General features: G+C 38.9%; 1 protein-coding gene across 1 annotated transcript; it reads left to right on the top strand.

The window, feature by feature from the left end:
* Positions 1–11175: 11175 nt before the first annotated feature.
* Positions 11176–20653, top strand: si:dkey-93h22.8 (uncharacterized protein LOC449943 homolog). The gene is made up of 12 exons (XM_046858231.1): positions 11176–11373; positions 14173–14298; positions 14459–14608; positions 14722–14793; positions 15314–16736; positions 17406–17456; positions 18242–18848; positions 19052–19234; positions 19330–19396; positions 19502–19623; positions 19761–19912; positions 20183–20653. The coding sequence occupies exons 1-12, from the start codon at positions 11287–11289 to the stop codon at positions 20281–20283; spliced, it is 3141 nt and encodes a 1046-aa protein (XP_046714187.1). The 5' UTR covers positions 11176–11286; the 3' UTR covers positions 20284–20653.
* Positions 20654–20831: the final 178 nt, after the last annotated feature.

The following is a 20831-nucleotide window of genomic DNA, read 5'->3' on the forward strand; positions in this document are numbered from 1 at the left end:
CCTGCCACGGACAGTCAAAATCATTAATGCAAAATACAAAATGATCTGTGTAGAGTGCTGACACAAAAATGTTGCACTATAGATCCAGTCTGCTGAAACACTGTGTGAATGAGACTAGTGTATAACAGTGTATATCATTAGAAGTATTGTATTTGACTGATTCTAAGAAATCAGATAAAAACTTCAGTCTGAAAATGTGATCTTATAAGGTTTGACGTTTTGACTCATAAACATAATTTTAACAGTAGCAATTTAGAAATCTAAGGACTCATCTTATTTTAGACTGTGTAATTAAAAACGTAATATACAGTTTCCTTCAGCTAGCTATATTGTCCTTTTATGATTAAAAGAATCTTGGACTAGAGCTATCTGGCTCATTAACAAGCAATGAATAATGTTTTATTACCGATAAATTGTTACAATCAAAATGCTGTGGTTCTGATTTACAAAACCGCAAACAATGAGTGCTAATTTGTGTATGCAGGCACAGACGTGTTGAGCAAATAGTGGGCGTATTGCAGGTGATTTACAAAGAACAAAATACGAGAAGGACACGATATGTAAATTGGGGGGTTTTTGGGTGTGATTTGGATTTGAAAAGATTTCAGGAACAGTGAACAGAAACTAAAATCTTACACTGTATCATGTTTAATATAAAACAGATTCAAAGCTGAAAAACATAGTGTTCTGGTCAAAAACCTTTTCACACACTGTTTAAATGATTGTGTTATTGAAGGTGTGAGCATATGCTGTATTTGATGTGAAACCAACTTTACCATTTCAAGAATATTTTGTAATATTAGCAAATATTCTTCTTACTATAACTACTAATATTATTATGCTATTGAATGGTATACTTTTCTTTAAATAGCATAAACAGGTTTGTAATACTCGCACTTTGGGTGTATTAACTTGCACAAAAGTGACATTAAGGATATGTAAATTGTGGGCTCTGATTAATCTTGCTGCCTCAACCCCACCCTTTATTTATGTGTAAGCACACCAAGTTGCATATTCATTAAAACAAACAAAACCCTTACACCACTTAAATGCTGCTCATACAACATATGGTAACAATTACATCAGTGATTCTACAAATTAAAAATGCAGCAGAAAGGTCACCTAAATGTTACATAAAAGATAAAAACACATTCTGAACATTTTTGCAAAGTTTCAAAACCAGAAGATGCTGAAATAACTAGAGTTGAAAAAGATGAGAAGAAGAAAAGAATTGTGAAAAGACGGATGCTGTTTGGAGGAATTTATGGTAATGTGACAGGAGCTTGAGTGGCATAAAATTTTCCCTGAGGCAGGAGAGGAAAAAAGATACTGTAGACTGAGAGAAAAGGATGGAGAATGGAGAGAGAAAAGAAGAGGAAGTGAGAGATTGAGAGCGAGTAAGGAGAAGAATAAAAAAAAAGGCTTTTAGTCTGTGAGCGTCTCTTGCAACATGTTTCACACTGACTGCACAATCAGATCATCTCACCTCCTGTGTGCTCTCTTAGACACACACACACTCTGAACACTCTGAAACACACTCTTGCATTGTACAAAAGCACTTCTCTCAGCCTCATTTACCCTTGGCTCTTGTGCAGCATTGGGAAAATAAAGACAGTCTCTGTCTCTGTTTCCTGCTCTCTCTCTCTCTCTCTCTCTCTCTCTATTTCTCTCTCTCACACACACCCACGTTTTCTTTGCTTTTCATCCGTACTTTACTGCACGGCAGGACTTCTGTGGAAATTCCCTTTCATCTGCTTGAACCCGTAAAGGTTATGTCAATTTGGATCCAAAGGTGCAACATAATAAAAATCTCATCCTCTCGTACATTGCTGCCTTTCTCTTCTTACCATCCGAATGGATATAGTTCTCTTATTAGGTTTTCCTTTCACTCTCTAGACCTCCTTTTCAACCTTTCATGGATATTTCTCTTTTGATGCATCTCTTGTCATTATTCTCTTTGCATGTCTTTCTATCCATCCCCATCTTCACCCCCTTCTTGTTAGTAAACCCCTTAGAGAGTGAGAGAGGAAAGAGGACAGAGAGAGGAGGTAATTAGAGGAGGACGAGGACAGGAGAAAAAGGGATGTCAAGCAGCAGTGGAGGAGGAGAAAGAAAGGGGGATGAAGAAAAAGAGGAGTAAAGGAGAGCAGCGTGAAGAGGCGGAGGATTAGCCACTGAGCCATCCCACTTCACCCATACAGGGTACCGTCGCCATGGCAATGTGGCAGAGCTGTGATCACAAACGCACGACAAGAGTGTGCGTGCATGCGCACACGCACACGCGCACACACCACACACACACGCACACGCACACTCACACACACAAGCCTACATGCTCGGGCACATATGCTTACATAGACAAAAATGTGTTAAACAAGTGCACACATGCTTTAACTGTCATTATACACAAACTTATCTTAAAAATAATGGCAATATTGTGTATTTATTCAATGATTGTATTCAGCTTTTTTATTTATCAGCCTTATACATAGTCAGCAGTGGGGGCATTGCTTTTTGATACAGGTTTACAAATGAAGCATAGATGAAGTTGAATAGTGTGGTCGATATCTGCCATAATTTGACTTAAATGTAGAATTTTCCAGAAGCCCTTTTCTTACTAGGGGTCCAGGTTACATAAGAGCTAAACTATGTGCTTTCCACGACGCCCTTTTTGTACTGCTGTGCACTCTCAGCACTCCCTCCATCTGAGGATTGTTACAAACATATGTGTGTGTATGTGTGTGCGTGCACGTGTGCACTAGAGAACCATTGTGGTTATTGCCATGTGAGTATTAACCCTTCAATACTGACACAGTTCCAGTGCTGCTTTGTGGAGAAATTGCATGCAGACAGAGGGACAACAGGCAAAACTCTGCAGCTCATGATAGACCTCCAGACCCTGGCATATGAAGCATAAACACTACCTTCTGTGTTAGCCTGCCATCCAAGATGACAGATACATGCTTTTGTTGTTTTTACTAATTTATATTGAGTGTGCAAATGATCAATCCATTAACAATTAAACCTATATTTGCTGCTATTGCTTAAAATAAAATCGCTTCCACTTTATAGTTGCAATTTGTAAATTATTCTAACAAAACCTCACACTTCCCCAAACTCCCTGAATTAGTCCAGAACCCTTAAAAATGGAACCAAGCCTCTGAAGCCACTTAAGCAGCTGACACCAACCTTCAAGATTCTAATACTACCCCATGGCCCTGACAACTCCAAACTCCTGTAACTGGTCCAAGCACAAGCCTCAAGTTATGATGACTCTTAAAGAGGCCACCTCAAATACCCTAAGACTGTTCCCAACCCTCTTAAACTATCACTGATTAGCAGCTTTTTGATGATTGTGGATGCCAATTCTTCACCTTTGCAAACCTCTCAAAGCCAGCAGTATCTTACTAGCGTCAGCTCTGAGCTACTTTGCAGCTCCTTAACAGATGTTCCAGCCTCCATGTTGGAGGGCATTTCTTTTCTAATAGACAGCAAGAACAAGAAAAACAGGGGGAATACAACTTTAGAAATGACATAAAATAGAGAGTGCTGGTTATTTTTCTCTGTTTCTAGATATGATACTCTAATTTTCTTTGCAATGAACCACGGATAAGGAGTGATCCAAGATCAGGTCCTTTACTGGTGTATGGTGACACCGTTGGCACTTAGAAGAACATGGCACATGTGGTGTCAGGTTAAAGGTCAGGGCTCCAATGCCATTTGCCTAGGTGGGGGAAAAACCAAGATGTGCTGATGTTAAAATTACACTATACTTACAGTATATTTACAATGCACACTAGTGATAAAACAAAATATCAAAACAATATTAAGGTACCTTAAGATGTATAAAGATTTCATGAATGATATTATTTACATACTGCCATCATTGGCCATGATATTTTCAGCGAAGCATATGTTTGGTAATTGTTTCAACATGGCCTCGCAAAATCATAACAATTAGCTGAATTAAATTTGTCAGATATAACTTTTAATGTTTTTAACTGTTACATCATATGCATGAAAAAAAAAACCCTACATTGTCTTCCCTTGTTCATATTTGTACCAATCAGATTGAATTTATTAGGACATTCTGACTGTCTTGTTTAATATACACAGATGATAACACTACTTATGAAAAACGTATTTTTCTGCTTTGCATTTGGTATGTGGTTAGACAAGGAAGTCTTCCTGACTTTGTGTGTGCGTGTCTAAATGTACTGTATGGGATTTCTACTTCCTCTGATCCATTTGAGTGTTTCTCATAGTTTTCTGCCAAATTTCTAAGAGGCCTCTGGTGATAGACAGGAAAAAAGCACAGAGAAAGCCAAGACTGAGTGTAGAGATGGAGAGAAAGTAAAGAGGGCCTTAGAGCTTGAATGTATCTGATATTTAAACAAAGTCGCTATACTTTATGTGTGTGTGTGTGTGTGTGTGTGTGTGTGTGTGTGTGTGTGTGTGTGTGCATAGATAATGGAGACCTCTCAGGAGAGACTATCAGCAGAATGGCAGGGAGTCCGGATAGAGCTGGAAGGTGACCCACTTTCACAAGGCTCCCTCCTGTCTCTGAACACACTCTGGCCCCATTTCAAACAGTGTGTGTTTCAAGATGTGGAGCCAGAAAGAGAGTGGCAGGGGGAGGACATCAGAATAAGAGGGAGAGCAAGAAGCACATTGAAGCAAAGGAAAATTTGATAGGGCTGATGTACGGATTTTATGTATCCTGCCTTGAAAGAGGAGGCAAAATAACTGTTCACCCGTAATGTCTCATTAATGGAATCAGTTATATTAAATTTCATGGTTACTGCCTGCCTTGAATCAATTGCCTTAATTAAAGCAATACTCCATATTTCATTTATATAATCTCGACTCAATATCTGCTTCACCTATAATGCACTGTATGTTCAATCACAACACAAAAAATATTTGAAATTTTTTGGTGTGCTGAAAATAGAACAGAAACCTGCTAGTACAGTAAGTGCATAATAACTTTTTAACAATTTATAGAATGTTGAAATAAAAATACACATCCTTCATGCAAATTGAATCTGTCCATTTAAAATTTGGATTAGCTGTAAAGAGGGAAAAACAATATATACACTCCTTGTGTGACTATATATATTAAAAGAAAAATTGTTAAATAACCCAAATTAATGAATGAAAAAAATGAGAGAGAGAGATGGTGTGGAGATGGTGAAGCAGAAAGTGAATAGGATTAGTAAGGAGTAAGTGAGAGCAGCGATTAAGAGGATGAAGAGTGGAAAGTCGGTATGATCATGACATACCGGTAGAAGCATGGAGATGTTTAGGAGAGATGGCAGTGGCGTTTTTAGCAAGATTGTTTAACAAGATTTTGACAGGGGAGAGGATGCCTGAGGAATGGAGAAGGAGTGTGCTGTAAGAATAAGGGAGATGTACAGACCTGCAGTAACTACAGGGGTATAAAGTTCATCAGTCACACCATGAAGTTATGGGAAAGAGTAGTGGAAGCCAGGCTTAGGGAAGAGGTGACCATCTGTGAGCAACAGTATGGTTTTGTGCCAAAAAAAAGAGCACCACAGACACATTATTTGCTTTGAGAATGTTGATGGTGAAATATAGAGAAGGTCAGAAGAAGTTGCATTGTGTGTTTGTGGATTTACAGAAAGCGTATGACAGTGTGCCGAGAGAGGAGTTGTGGTATATTGAGGAAGTCAGAGAAGTATGTAAGGGTGATATTGATATTTGTGGTGAGAGTAGGGAGCAGGTTGAGAAGAGCCTGGAGATAAGGGGAATGAAAGTCAGTAGGAGTAAGACAGAGTACATGTGTGTGTGAATGAGAGGGAGGGCAGTGGAGTGGTGTGGTTGCAGATGAAGAGGTGGTGAAGGTGGAGGAGTTTAGATACCTGGGATCAACAGTACGAAGTAATGAAGAGTGTGTTAGAGAAGTGAAGAAAAGAGTGCAGGCAGGGTGGAGTGGGTGGAGAAGAGTGGCAGGAGTGATTTGTGATAGAAGAGTATCTGCAAGAGTGAAAGGAAAAGTTTATAGGACAGCAGAGCTGAAGATGTTGAGGTTTTTGTTGAAGTGATGAGGATGGAGAGTATTAGAAACTAGTTTATTAGAGAGACAGTGCATGTAGGACATTTTGGAGACAAGGTGAGGGGGGCATGATTGAGATGGTTTGGACATGTGCAGAGGAGGGACATGGGGTATATCAGTAGGAGAATGCTGAGGATGGGGCCACCAGGAGGGAGGAAAAGAGGAAGGCCAAGGAGAAGGTTTATGGATGTAGTGAGGGAAGACATGTAGGTAGTTGGGTTGAAAGAGGCAGGTGTAGAGGACAGGGGGGTATGGAGATGATCCGCTGTGGCGACCCCTAATGGGAGAAGCCGAAAGAAGAAAAAGAAGTTAAATAACCCAGAATATGTTTAATATTTTTAATTCTTCAAAGTAGCCAATTTTTGCTTAGGTTACAGCTTTGTACACTCGACATTTTCTCAGTCAGCCTCATAAGGCAATCACCTGGAATGGTTTTCCAACAATTTTGAGGAGTTCCCAATGATGTTGAGTGCTTGTTGGCTGGGTTTTCTTCACCCTTCTGTACAACTCATCACAAATCATCTCAACTGGATTTAGATCAGGTGTTAGTAGAGGCCAGTTCATCTGATGCAGCACTCCATCACTCTCTCCTTCTTGACCAAAAAGATCTTACATAATGTACAGGTGTGTTTGGGGTCATTGCCCTGTTGGAAAACAAATGATGGTTCTACTAAGTGTAAACCAATTGGGATGGCATGTTGCTGCAAAATGCTGTAGTAGACAATTTTGACTAAATCACCAAAAGTGTCACCAGCAAAGCACACCCTCATCATCACACCTCCTCTTCCATGCTTCACATTCAGTAACTGTTCGTTCACCCTCTAACAAAGACATGGCTAACAAATACACGTTGGTTAAAACCTGAAACATCAAATTTGGATTTATCAGACCAAAGGACAGTTTTCCACTGATCTAATGTCCATTCCATGTGTTTCTTGGCCCAAGAAAGTCTCCTCTGCTTGTTGTTCTTTTAAAGTAATTATGTCTTTGCCACATTTTGACCATGGAGGCCTGAGTAACATGTCTCCTCTGAACAATGGATGTTGAAATTTGTCTGCCATTTGAACTCCAATAAGCATTTATGTAAATCAACAATTTCTGGTGCTAATGAACTTATCCCTCGCAGCAGAGGTAGCTCTTGGTCTTCCTTTCATGGAATGGTCCTCGTAAGAACTGTTTCATCATAGTGTTTGATGGCTTTGGAGACTACACTAGGGAATACATTTTAATTTCTTGAGATTTTTCAGACTGACTGACCTTTATTTCTTAAAGCAATGATAGACTGTCTTTTCTCTTTACTTAACAGTAAAATAGATTTGTACAGTACCTGTAGTAGCACAAATTTGGCTACTGACTCTGTACTTACCCTTTCCTCTGCACAAGACATCTGAGGGTCTAAAACACATTAAGAAGGCAAGAAATGTCACAAATTAACTCTTGCTACACCTGGCACACCTGTGAATTTAAAATCATTCCAGCTTCTTTGTTGGAATGATTTTCTGTGGTAAATATGCTTGAGAATTCCTTTGACCTAACTTAAATGATAGATATTTAATCATAGGATCAAATGTGAATGAATGTTTGTGGAAAGAAGCAATTTCATTATAGAAACACCTACAGTATCTCACAAAAGTGAGTACACCCCTCATATTTCAGCAACCATTTCAGTATATCTTCTCAAGGGACAATACTATAGAAATTAAACTTGGATCTATTTTATAGTAGTCAATGTGCAGCTTGTATAGCAGTATAGATTTACTGTCTTCTAAAAATAACTCAACACACAGCCATTATTGTCAAAATAGCTGCCAACAAAAGTGGGTACACCCAAAGTGATAACAGCTGTACATTGTTTAATCATGCATAGCCACATGTCCTATTTATCATGTTAATGTTTTTGTCTGCTTGACAGGACCATACAAATTTGTGTATCTTTTATTAGAGCAGTTAAAATTTGGTGCTTTGGGTACAATTCTCTCATACTGACCACTGGATGTTCAACATGGCAACTCATGCAAATAACTCTCTGAGGATTTGAGAATTAGAATTGTTGATCTCCACAAAGATGCCCTAGGCTATAATGAAGATCGATAACACCCTGAAACTGAGTTACAGTACAGTGGACAGGGTCATACAAAGGTTTTCCAAAATGGGTTCCACTCGGAACAGGACTCACAAGGGTCGATCAAAGAAGTTGAGTCCTCATGCTGTGCATCAGGTACAAAAGCTGAATTTAGGCCGTCGTCCCAGTAGGAAGCCTCTTCTGAAGCTGGCTCACAAGAAAGCCCACAAACAATTTGCTGAAGGCAACCTGTCCTAAAGCAAGAATTACTGGAACCATGTCCTGCAGTCTGATGAGACTAAGATAAACTTGTTTGCCTCAGATGGTGTCTGGCATGTGTGGCGACGCCCTGGTGAGAAGTACTAAGAAAACTGGGTCTTGCCTACAGTCAAGCATGATAGTGGTAGCATCATGGTCTGAGGTTGCATGAGTGCTGCTGGTACTGGGGAGCTGCTGTTCAATGAGGGAAACATGCATTCCAACATGTACTCTGACATTCTGTAGCAGAACATGATGCCCTCTCTTCAGAAACTGGGCCGAACGGCAGTTTTTCAACATAATAATGACCCAAAACACACCACTAAGATGACAACTGCCTTGCTGAGGAAGCTGAAGGTGTAGGTGATGGAGTGGCCTACTATTTCTCCAAACCTGAACCCTATTGAGCACCTATGGGGCATCCTCAAGTGGAAGGTGGAGAAGCGCCATGTGTCTAACATCCAGCAGCACCATGATGTCATTATGTGTTAAGTGAGTTAGTGAAGGAGGATCCCAGGAACAACCTGTGCAGCTCTGGTGAATTCTATGCCCAGGAGGATTAAGGCGGTGATAGATAGCAATGGTGCTCACACAAAATATTGACATTTAGTCGTAGAGTAGTGTGTACTCAATTTTGTTGCCAGCTTTTTTGACAATAATGGCTGTATGTTAAGTTTTTTTTAAGAGGACAGTAAATCTATACTGCAATACAATCTGCACATTGACTTAAATATATCCAAGTTTAATTTCTATAGTATTGTCATTTGAGAAGATATACTAAAGTGGTTGTTGAAATATGAGGGGTGTACTCACTTTTGTGAGATACTGTACATATAGTAGGTTACTAATGAATTACACTATACACTGTTAATTTTCCTGTTCTGTTTGCATTTACCCAAGAAGGCAGTTGATACAACAGTGCCTAACCAGGAAGAATTACAAAGATGGCTATTCAGTATAGTCACCAACAGTTTATCGCTAAAACAGTGTACATAATTTATATTGATTTTCTACTTTTAAGTGAGCAATTGAGATTCAGTGGCTCTGAGCTAGTGATCGAAAGATTGTGAGTTTAAATCCCAGGACTGCAAGTGAATGACTGCTGTCACCTTAATCAAAGGTCCCTATACTTTTAACTGCTCAGGCTGAGTTTGAAGTCTTTCTGCATAAAAGCATTTGCTGAATAAAAAAGATGTGCAACTCTGGGCCTGTATGTTCAGCACAGAATGATGATATCTCAGTAGTTATGCAACATTAAAATGTTTGCGAGAAATATGCAATTATACCTTTACCACCTCACAGATTCAGTTTGATCGTGGTTTTAGTTTACAGACTGTGTGAAGTTTCACATGTTCTTCCCCATCTTAGTGGAATTTCTCCAGGTTCTCCAATTTCCTCTCACCTTTCAATAACATGAAAATAAGCAGATTATCTACTGTAAATTGTCCTTAAGTGCGAGAGAGTGTGAGAGAGTGTGTTAGATAGCCTGGTATCTCCGCAAGTCTGTTTTACCATCTCATGAAGTTTTTACTGAAAATGATGATAAAAAAAAGTATTATAATAATAATAAAAAGAATCAACTGACTGATATAGTGATCTATTTGACCAATTTCAGTAATATGATCTAAAACTGAAAATTGTTACAAAATAATAGCAATCCGTTGCTTAAATATGAAACTTACATACTATAATAAGTAATGCACAAAATATCATTGGCAGACCGTCAGGGCCAGCAAGGTCTTTTCTACTGGCCTAAACACTACCAGAATCACTGGCTTGTGTTTTTATATCTTTTTTCCATTAAAAAGTATTAAATTATTCCCAATAGTCACTTCATAGCTTTACTTTTGGTTGTGCTGCTTTTCTGGGTGTCTGTCTCTATCCAATCATATTTCAGCTTTCACATTACATGCTGCCAGGGCACCTGTAGCATAAAGTGCATGTTGCTTGGAGCTGTTGCTTTAACCAATCAGATTTCGAGCTAGCAACACTGGGGCCATCTAGCAGGCATACAATCATTTTCACATCCTTTGATTGGATAGTCAGAGAGCGTACTAGTTTCCGCTTGCAAACCGCATCAGTGTAATAGCTGTTTGATTTCACAATGAATGACAGAGGAGAGAAAATGGATTTTAAGATGCACTTTTCAAAAAAGCTGGACATCATGATGAAAAGTCAGCCAAAAGAGTTGTTGTATACTTTTGCATTTTCTTTCCTGTTGAGTTTGCAAAAAACTCACAATTTGCCTTAATTTCAAAATGCATGGAAAAGTCATTTTATGAGGTTAATACTGCTTCTGCTAGAGATGATGTATGTGGGCGCCGCATGCTTGCTTTAGTAATTGCATTAATTCTTGAGATTTAAAGATTTTAATAAACATTTTAATGATATCCAGGAACTTTGTACCGTATTGTATATGTGGCGTTCGGCCACTAGGTGTCACCTTAAACTGTCCGGGTACGACAATTTACATATTTTCGTTAAATATCGGCGCCGCATAACTGTGTATTCATGTAGGTAATAAAATTAAAGTTTTGATTCCGAAAGTAAGGTCAGTGGACTCTGTAAAGGGCGTCACTCTGCAAATTACAAGAGTACAAAATGTCCTCATAGCCGGCATGAATCTTTTCCCGGGAAACTCGTACCACGTGTCTTCGTGAATCGTGCGCTTGCAATATTTTTCTTTCCCACCCAACTCCGTATAAATCCCACCTCCCCTTTATGATTGGCTTAAAGTCTATAATCGTCAGCAATACACTGAACTGACACTGTCACTGTCCAATCAGCAACCAGCTCGTGAGTTCGAACGCCCCGGGCAGAACGCGGAATTACTCTGAATGCAGGTGGAGAAAAAAATAGAAAAAACAGTCCATGCGGGGTAAATTTCAACATGGCGGCGCCGCATGGCCACAGACGGAGGAATTTAAACACCGGTTTCACCGACTTCCCAACACCAGAAGCTTTTCAGGACCTTCAGGTTCGATTAAATATTAAGTTCTAACAATATATATGACAGAAGGCAATCGTTATGGCCATTTATATACGTTAATGTCTTGGCTCAGTGTAAACGTGGACGTGGGCCACGTGGACGTGAACTTAAACTGGTTTGTTTCATCCTTCAGATGAGCTTTTATTAAATATCAGCTGATATCGGAATAATTTTTTTTATTTCAACGTGTTGCGTGGGCAGTAGTGAAAAGGCACAGAGATGGAGATTGTGTGAACTAAAGGTAGTGTAGTAGATCATAAGGTGGCGTCACGCACGCAGCAAACCGGAAAGGTGTCGCCGTGTGGAGCAGAGTGCCGGTCAATCAACTTCACACTTTACAGTGCATGCCTCATTTATACCCCATAAAACCCCCCCAAAAATATCATCTAAATAATTTGCACGAGTCCCACACATGCTAGATCACCAGGAACCTTAAAATATCTGTACATTGTGTCCCCTATATGAGAATTTGTCCAGTGTCTTTCAAATAAATGACGTTTATGTTACAATTACATATATGTATACATACATGTTTTATTGTAAGTAAAATATTGCTATTTTAGATATTAATATAGATATATTTTAAATATTTCAAGCACAGAATACAAAAAAAGTTCATTGAAATCTAGATCAGGTCAACATACACTTGTAGCACTTTTACATTTCCTTATTCTTTTACATTTCCTTATTCTGATTTTCCTTATTCTGATTTTATTTTTAAATGCTAAATAAAAAAGAAAATGAATAATAAAATAATAGCATTATGAAATCAATCACCAGATCATAATCTTAATGGGCGTTCCTACCGTTATCAGTGGGTGGCGCTATTAACGTTTAAACGTTTGACAGCAAGGCAGTAGACGTGTCAGGTGCGCTCTATCGTCTTCACTCCCATTGGTGTTTCAACACCAAGTCGGTTTTTATTTGCATAAAGTTAAATAACGTCACTGGCCTCTCCAACTGTAGCTGTCACTCATGTTGCCAGAATGAGAGTCAATAAAAATGGGTTCATCCATTTTTCTTTATGACTTCTACTTCTTTCAGCTGATCCCGTTCGGATCATCCCTCTCTATCACTCTGTTCTCTACATCTGCCTCTTTCAAACCAACCCTCATCACACCCATAAACCTCCTCCTTGGCCTTCCTCTTTTCCTCCTGCCTGGTGGCTCCATCCTTAGCATTTTTCTTTTGATAAAAACCATGTCCTTCCCCTGCACATGACCAAATCATCTCAATAATGCTTCTCTCACCTTGACTCCAAAATGTCTTACCTTTGTGGTCCCTCTTCCTCTTCTTCTTCAGGCTTCTCCCATTAGGGGTCGCCACAGCTGATCATCCGTCTCCATACCCCCCCTGTCTTCTACATCTGCCTCTTTCAACCCAACTACCTGCATGTCTTCCTTCACCACATCCATAAACCTAATCCTTGATCTTCCTCTTTCCCTCTTTTTTGGTGGCTCCGTCCTCAGCATTCTCCTTCCGATATACTCCATGTCCCTCCAAACCATCTCAATCTCGCCTCCCTCACCTTGTCCGCAAAACGTCCTACATGCGCAGTCTTTCTATTAAACGCGTTTCTAATCCTGTCCATCCTCGTCACTACCAACAAAAACCTCAACATCTTCAGCTCTGCTACCTCCAGCTGTGCGGTCCCTCTAATGAACTCATTTCTAATCTTGTCTATCCTCGTCACTCCCAATGAAAATCACAGCTAAACTTGGAAAGCATTTGATATGTAGGTTGTATTTAGAGGTTCTTGTTTAGTTCATACACAAACTGCTGTTAAATCAGTTGTTTGACATCATATTGTCATTGCGTTAATCACACACAGTAATGTCATTAGCTATTCGTTAAGTCACACAACCTGCTTTTTCTGTGTTAGTGTTCTTTTTCATAGGATTTATGGTTCAATTTAGTCATGCTTTTGACTTGATGCGTTCATTTTCACTTCTTTTTTTTGCTTGTTTTAACATTTATCTTTAAGGCTAGAAAATAGAGATAATAAAAATGGAGATAATTAGTGAAAAGTAAAAAAGTGTGGATATTCATGACAGTACATGCAAGTTTTCTTTTGTGTTTGTGAAGCAGATTTTAACATTTCTTTTCTTGTTGGGGTAAACGTTTTGTCAGCGTGTCATTTAATATAGCCGTAGGTTTCAGATTTCTATTGTCAAAAATTGTTTGTGTAATTCTAGCGACTTGAGCAAAGCTGAGTAGATTTAAATGAGATGAAATGAGAAACCGAGCACAGCATTTTTGCAACATGTAGTGTTTTAGTTAATACACAGTAAAACCTGCCATGACCTCAGGATCATGTGGCTGTGAATAAAATCTTTTTAAAATGATCCAAATTAAGATGATGAGTCAAAGTTAGACAAGCAAATGATATCACAATGTAGAATTAGAACTAAGTGGAGTAACACAAAGTAATGGGCATGAAAAGGGAAGGTAGGTGCTTTAGATAAATGTGATGTTTGGGGTGGATTGGGAGTGGTGGCTCTTGGATTGGTGGTGGAGCTGGATGTGCTTTAGAAATACAGTACATAAAGTTTATTGTGATGATAAACTGGCAACAAAAAATAGTGATGCATTAAAAGGTTTTAGTTTAATGGTTTAGTGCTTAAAAAATAAACATTAAAAAAGTCTATAAAAAAAACTAGTTCCCCAATCATACATAAGAGATCACAGAGAAGTATATTGTAAAACAATTTACTACATCATCAATATATTATATTGCCCAGCTCTTAGGACTTTCAATTGTGCTCATTTTTTCCATTTTTATTGAAGGGTGAATCTCCAAAAAGCCATACCCTTGATTTTGATCATGATGCTTTGGGCAGTACCTCAAGTACATTTCAGAGCAGCCTGGAACCTTCTATTCTATCCATCTTTGAAAATTCATCTGCTGAAGAGGTGAGGAAAAAGATGTTTTGCATACTGCTTAACACACAAAATATCTCTTGATGCAAAACATGTTTATACTGGTGATTTGTGTCCTTTCCCCATGATCCTTCCAGTCAGTTGTTGGCAAAGAATGCATGACCTTTTAAATAATTGAATGTCAATTTTTAAGGTGAAAATCCAGATAGATGAGGAAAGTGAAGCATCACTGTTATCCGCATTCTCTGAGATGTTGGACAGTGTGATCGAAGACACCCTGTCCCCCTTTGACACGCTTCCTGACTCAAAGCTTTTTATGGGTCAACAATCCCAAGAATCTAGAGTAAGTGTTTTAAGTATTTCATTGCAGACATATATTTTTTTAAATGCATTACATAATTTAATGTGTGCCTTTCTTCCTTTTTTTCTCTTAATTGCTTTTGTGTCTCATTACAGGTGAGGTTGCATTGTCTGGACAGAGAAGCAGCTCCTCAGGTCACTAGATCCTTTACATCCTCAAATTCAAAAGTAAGAATGTACATTTAATTTATCGAGTGCATGGTTTATTGTCACTACCATATAATAATGTTAAGATCTTTTAGAAACAGCAGTAGTTAGTGAAAAATAAAACTGATGCATTTTCCACTTGTTTTTACATGTTGTGATTACATGTTTGATGTTCAAAGACTATTATTATGACTATATTTCAGTACAATTCTGCCTTTAAACTTGAGTAAGATACCAACCTGTATTAAGAAAGAAAGTAATTCCTGTTATCTACAAGGTGAAGTTTTGTTCTTGTGTGTAGGATATAGTAGGACATATTGAGTCCAAAGTTCACTTTAGCAAATCTGTGTGACATAACAGATTTTGATATAATCAAAATGCTATTTAAACAGATTTAAAGTTACATATGTAGCCCTTAATTCCAGAGCAAAACTACAGACACAAATGTCAGAGACCAAACACGTCTCAGCTGATTACATTTACAATTTAATCTGTATATTGTAGATGGTTAAGTTGTACTGTATTTTTAATTTTTAAACAGGCAGAAAGCCTGCATTCAGACAGGCAGCTGAGACCAAGGCTCCATCGCAGGACTCAGGCGACTACTGTACAAAGAAGTGATGGTGAGGATGAGGACATCAGTGAGACTAGAAGACGTCCCATCCGAATCTTCCGAATAGAGTCTGACCAAGAACTGTATGAAGATGAGCAGCAGGACGGATTTGTAACTGTATCACTGGTAGATTTGGTCAGGCACATGCATCCATACAGCCTCAGGGTAGTCGCAGATAAAAAAGAACGTCTCAGGAATGTTGAGGAGCTCAAAGAGGAGGATGTTTTTGTGGATGTTGTGGGTGATGATGAAACAGATGGTATGCATTTGGCGAACACTACCTATGATCTGGATTTAGAACAGAAAGTTCCTAATCCACAAAGTCCTGTGTGTCAGGAGGAGATGCTGAAGATATGCTCACCAAGCTTTGGAAAAGAAAAGGAGGAGGAAGTTAATGCTGCTCAAAGTGTAACTGCTAAGGCAGGTTGTTCTGGGAGGATGAAGAAGAAAGTGAGATTTGCCACTGACATAGCATCTATACATATGTATCAGATTGAAGATGAAGCACATGAAGCTAATGTCCCAGATGCCTTGTTGTCAGCAGACCACACGGATGACCTCAAAATGGCAAATTGTGATTTCCAAACCTTACCATTAAGTGGTAACGTGACTGAGTTAGCAGTGAAGACTCCTCCTCAAAACGTCAACACAAAACTCAAAACCCTCAGCCTTCAGGAGTACCGTCTTCTTCGACAGAAGATGCTTCCAAAGGAAGAAAGAAAAACAGACTACAGAACCAAGTGGCCTTCAGTATCCGAAACCCCAAAAGAGCTCGCTCCCATTCCTTGTATACCAGGTTACAATTCTTCTCAGGTTAATGTTCAAGCTCTACCTTCTAACGCCAAGACCTCAACCCCAGAAGCAGTGGCCAGGTCCAGAAGAAATCTTCACCTACCCCTGAAATCATTCCCAAAACAAAACGCATTATTTAGAAAGCCTGTGCAAGCTGTTGACCCACCAAACCCTGTCATTGTGTCTCTCCAACCAGAAGCAATGCCCTCACCACCTCTGTCTGAGAAACAAAAGGTTATGCAACAGGAAAATGGCAAGTTTCAGGCTGACTGGACAAATCCCTCAGTAGTGCAGAGCTCGAACCTTCAGAAACAGACCAGTTTTGTTACTCAAGAACAGCCAGCGATGGTTTCACCTGGAGATACCCGAGGTGCTAAACTTGGGAAGACAGCATGTTCCTTTACAATTCCTGGTAATGTTAAAACCAACATTTCTGCTCCATCCTCACCTATGACAGTTATACCAGTGCAAGTATTACAGGGAAGTCTACCTCCAGTGCAGATACCAGTGTCAAACCACTCTACAGAGAAGAAAAGACAAGAATCTACTGGAGAAATAGGTAGGTAGACTTGGGCTTCAGTATGTTTGTATAATAAGTGGACAGGTGCACAAATGTATATAATGTATAAGTGGAAAAATAACTATCCAATAGACACTCACTCAGACATTTGGTTTCATCTTAAACAGATTGTTTAAGATCATTCTCTTTGCACTCTCATTCTCTCTGTAAGTTTTCATGTCTACTAGGATAATCAACTACAAAGAGTTACTCAAGTACAAAGTTATAGTATAAAAGTTATACTTTTCATAAAAATCTTAAAGCAACTGGCCAAAAATTCCACTATGTTGCCAATTTTTCTCTTTTCTTATTAAACACCCATATTCATGATTGGCCACAGGTAAAACAGTGTAATGTTTGACCTCTTGCATGTCTCAAGATCAAGCAGACAGTAGACAATTTTTATGGCATGCAGTAAAAATTATTGGATTATGCACACTGATGTGTCGATGATATTCTGATGATTTTTGGACAGTTTGAGCGCACACAATACGAGTAAAGTTGAACGTTGTATTTGCTATTTAATCACGTTCCTAGGTGTTAAGGCCTATCCAATATGAAAATGTCAATATAAGTACCACTACAAATAATCTAAGAATAAATAATGTAGTCTAAAGTTAAATAAACAGTAGAAGCAGGCAAATTGTGTACATTTTTCTCCTTGCTTAGGAATAGAGGCTACTGATGTAACCAGCCTTCTGGAGCAATTTGAGACACAGGGTAAGTGCCCAAGAGCCTTACTAAAAATAAATGATGTTGATAATAGTTGCCTTTTGTGTATTTGTATTGGTAGTATTATGTGTTGTGCACAAAATCCCATTTTCTTTATGCCTACAATATTTAATGCAGAGTGTACGTATCTACACTGGTGCTTGATTTCTCTCTACTGCTATAAAACCAGTCATTAAATCCTATTTTAACTGCTAAGAAATTTGTGTTCGATTTCCTTCATGCAATAATCTTGCCTGCAATGACTCTTTAATGACTTAATAGCTTCGGGAAAACAGAGCTCATAACTGGCAAATTGCCTTGTGTTGTCAGGCAACATAGATAAGAAGTTGTCATGGCAGTGATTGTACAGTTTAGGAAACAAATCCCATGGCGAGGTGAAAAGGTGAATAGAGAACATTGTAATGAGTCCAAAAACTTGCTGAGAAGCCATGGTGAAATTTTAAGAGGAAAAAAGTTTGAATTACAGACCTTATTTATTTGTTGTTTTTTAGCTGATATAATTGTTATTCTTAATCGCAGTCACCACCAATGCTCAGACATGCTAAAGTATGAAGGGACAAAAAAAAAAAGATTAAGATACAGTTGACGTCCTAGAACATGCACTATATAACCGTTCTGTCATCTTTTGGTCACTTCAGTCCAGACATTAAAAGTAATTGTTTCCACACCATCAGCTAGCTAAGAGTCTAATATAGGAGTGACACAGGATTTGATTCTGCACTTTGATTGTGATTAGAACAATTGTACTAATACATTTCTGTGCACATTTTCAGGACTCACTCCTCCTGCCACTCCTCCCCATCAGGTCTGGAAACCCTTAACCCCTACTCGGAAAGCAAAGCAACACGAAGTCATTAAACCATCTCCCAGCAAAACAATCCAAATAATTGACCCTAAGCCTCTGCCCCCAAGTAAGATTCAGTTAAAGCCCCAACCTTCATCCTCCATCCCTGCCCCTAGCCTGTTTCTAGCATTTATAGACCATGATTACTGCATCACTCAGGATTTCAAACTCGGCAAAAAGAGAGCACTTTCAGATGTTCAAATGCACAAAAGACGTAAAGAATCAAGGAATCGAATGAGCCATATGCCCATGGATAACAGGACTTCTTGTGAGGCCGAGCGTCTCTCTGGCTCTGTTCTGCTGTCTCCGGAGAGCTCCCCCTGCAGATTGGAGGCCACAAGAATGGGTGAATATACGGAAGCAGAAGAAGCAAAGCATTCACGCTGTTCATGTCCTCAGAGTCCTCCAACCAGAGGAAGAGCAAGGATAAGGCATTACCGTAGAAGGTATCATCATTCTGACTCCAGTTCAGTGTCATCCTCCCGTTCGCCTTCCTGCTCTTCATCGGCTTCATCGTGTTCACCACCTAGAAAAAGGTAAAAAAAAAACTTACATAGGTTTGTAAACAATATTAAGAGTGTTTAAAACATTCTATATGCTCTTATTTATAATTTATTTTACAATGCCTTTTTGAAAGAAATTGTAAAAGAAATGATAAATAAGAGCATGGTCATGAATAACCACAGAATCTTAGCATTACTTGGATAACAAACCTGCATCTGATGATTTAAAATTTTAGGTACAGATCACGGCACTCAGAGAGCTGCTCAAGCTCCTCGTCTCGTTCCAGTTCACAGTCACTCTCCCCCTCTCCGATCCGAGGCCGCGCCTGCCGCCGATACCGTTGCTCTAGATCCAGATCCTTCAGCCGCTCCCCATCTCCACATCTAGACCCGAGACAGAAGTGGAGCAGCTGGAAGAGGTCAATGTAAAAACATTGTGATTTGTCCTGCATTTCTAATGTGCTTTGTTGCCACTGTTTTGCATTAACATTGCATTATTCTGGTGAAATTGTAGGCAGAGGGAAATATATTATCTGAGCCGAGGGGAAGATCCTCGCAGGGTGGCAAAGCAGAAAGCTATTGTAAGTAATAGTTGACGAAAGCTTCTAATACCTGCTTTGTATAGAATATGTAGTAGTGTGAACTCTTTCTTTCGCTTCTTCCCCACAATAATTTTACGACCACAGGAAGAACGCAGGGTGGTGTACGTGGGAAGGATATGTGGCACTATGACAAAGGAGGAGCTCTGGGAGCGCTTTGCACTGTTTGGGAAGATTGAGGATTGTACCGTACATTTCAGAAGTCACGGGTAAGACGTACAAATTAACATCAACCTCTGAAACCTGAAAACCTGAAACCTTTGCCATACAGTGCCATGATGACAGTATTTGCGCATATTTGATTGACTCTCCATTTTGTTTTTCTTTTCATATCTTTTATTAATAGGGACAACTATGGATTTGTTACATATTACAACAAAGATGACGCTTTCGCTGCCATAGAGAAGGGGACAAAGTTAAGGCAGCCGGACGAGCTCCCGTTCGATATCTGCTTTGGTGGGAGACGTCAGTTCTGCCAGTCAAACTACTTGGATTTAGGTATGTGTACCATCATCACTACATACTAAAAATGGTCTGGTGTTGAGCCCAGTGTAACTCTAAGCACAAAAATAATAAGCACTGTCTGTTGCAGAAAATCTAAACAAAAAATGTGACCAACTTATAAATAAGATATACATAGAAACATCATGTAGACTTGTAATGCTATTGTGTTTATACAATAGCACTCTTTAATTTCCATGATTGGGATTGTTCAGAAGGTGCTCTAAACAATCTAAGGCTAATACGTGGGATTCATCTGTTTTTCAGATTCAAATCGTGACATGAACCCAGCCCCAAGAAGGGCCAAGGACAGCACACTTGACTTCGACACTCTGCTGAAGCAAGCCCAGCGAGGGCTAAAGACATAGCACAGAGTAATCTGGGAATATGAAGGGATGAACTGACCGGTTGGATAACAATAAATATGGAGCATGTTCGACACAAACCAAGCAATTACCTCAGAACTCCCAAAGAGCTTGCACTTACACTGACACTATATGTAACTTAATTGTTTTTGACATTGAAGTTAAAAAAATAAAACTTCTTCTTAAGGGTGCATTATAGAGAAAAAAGGTTTATAAAACAGACAAGCATTAAGGATGTTTTAAAAAAAATAATAAAAGATGCACCATAATTTGTTCTCATCAATAATACACATTACAAAGTAATTTTTTCGATTTAGAATTAAACAAGAAGGCTGTTTTACATTGAATGAAATAAAAATCATGCTTGAACATTTTTAAAAGCATTGGTTATTGGGGTATTTTATTATTTTTTTTTACCAAAATCTTGCCACATTTGGTGATGGAGCATTGTATGGTTATGAAGGGTCTAGTTAGTCTTTCTGTCGTGTTTTGCCTCTGTCTTCTCTCGTTTTCTGGATCAAACTCCGTCATACTGATATTTCTACAGATAC

Source organism: Silurus meridionalis, chromosome 9, assembly GCF_014805685.1.
Source record: "Silurus meridionalis isolate SWU-2019-XX chromosome 9, ASM1480568v1, whole genome shotgun sequence".
Lineage (NCBI taxonomy): Eukaryota > Metazoa > Chordata > Actinopteri > Siluriformes > Siluridae > Silurus > Silurus meridionalis.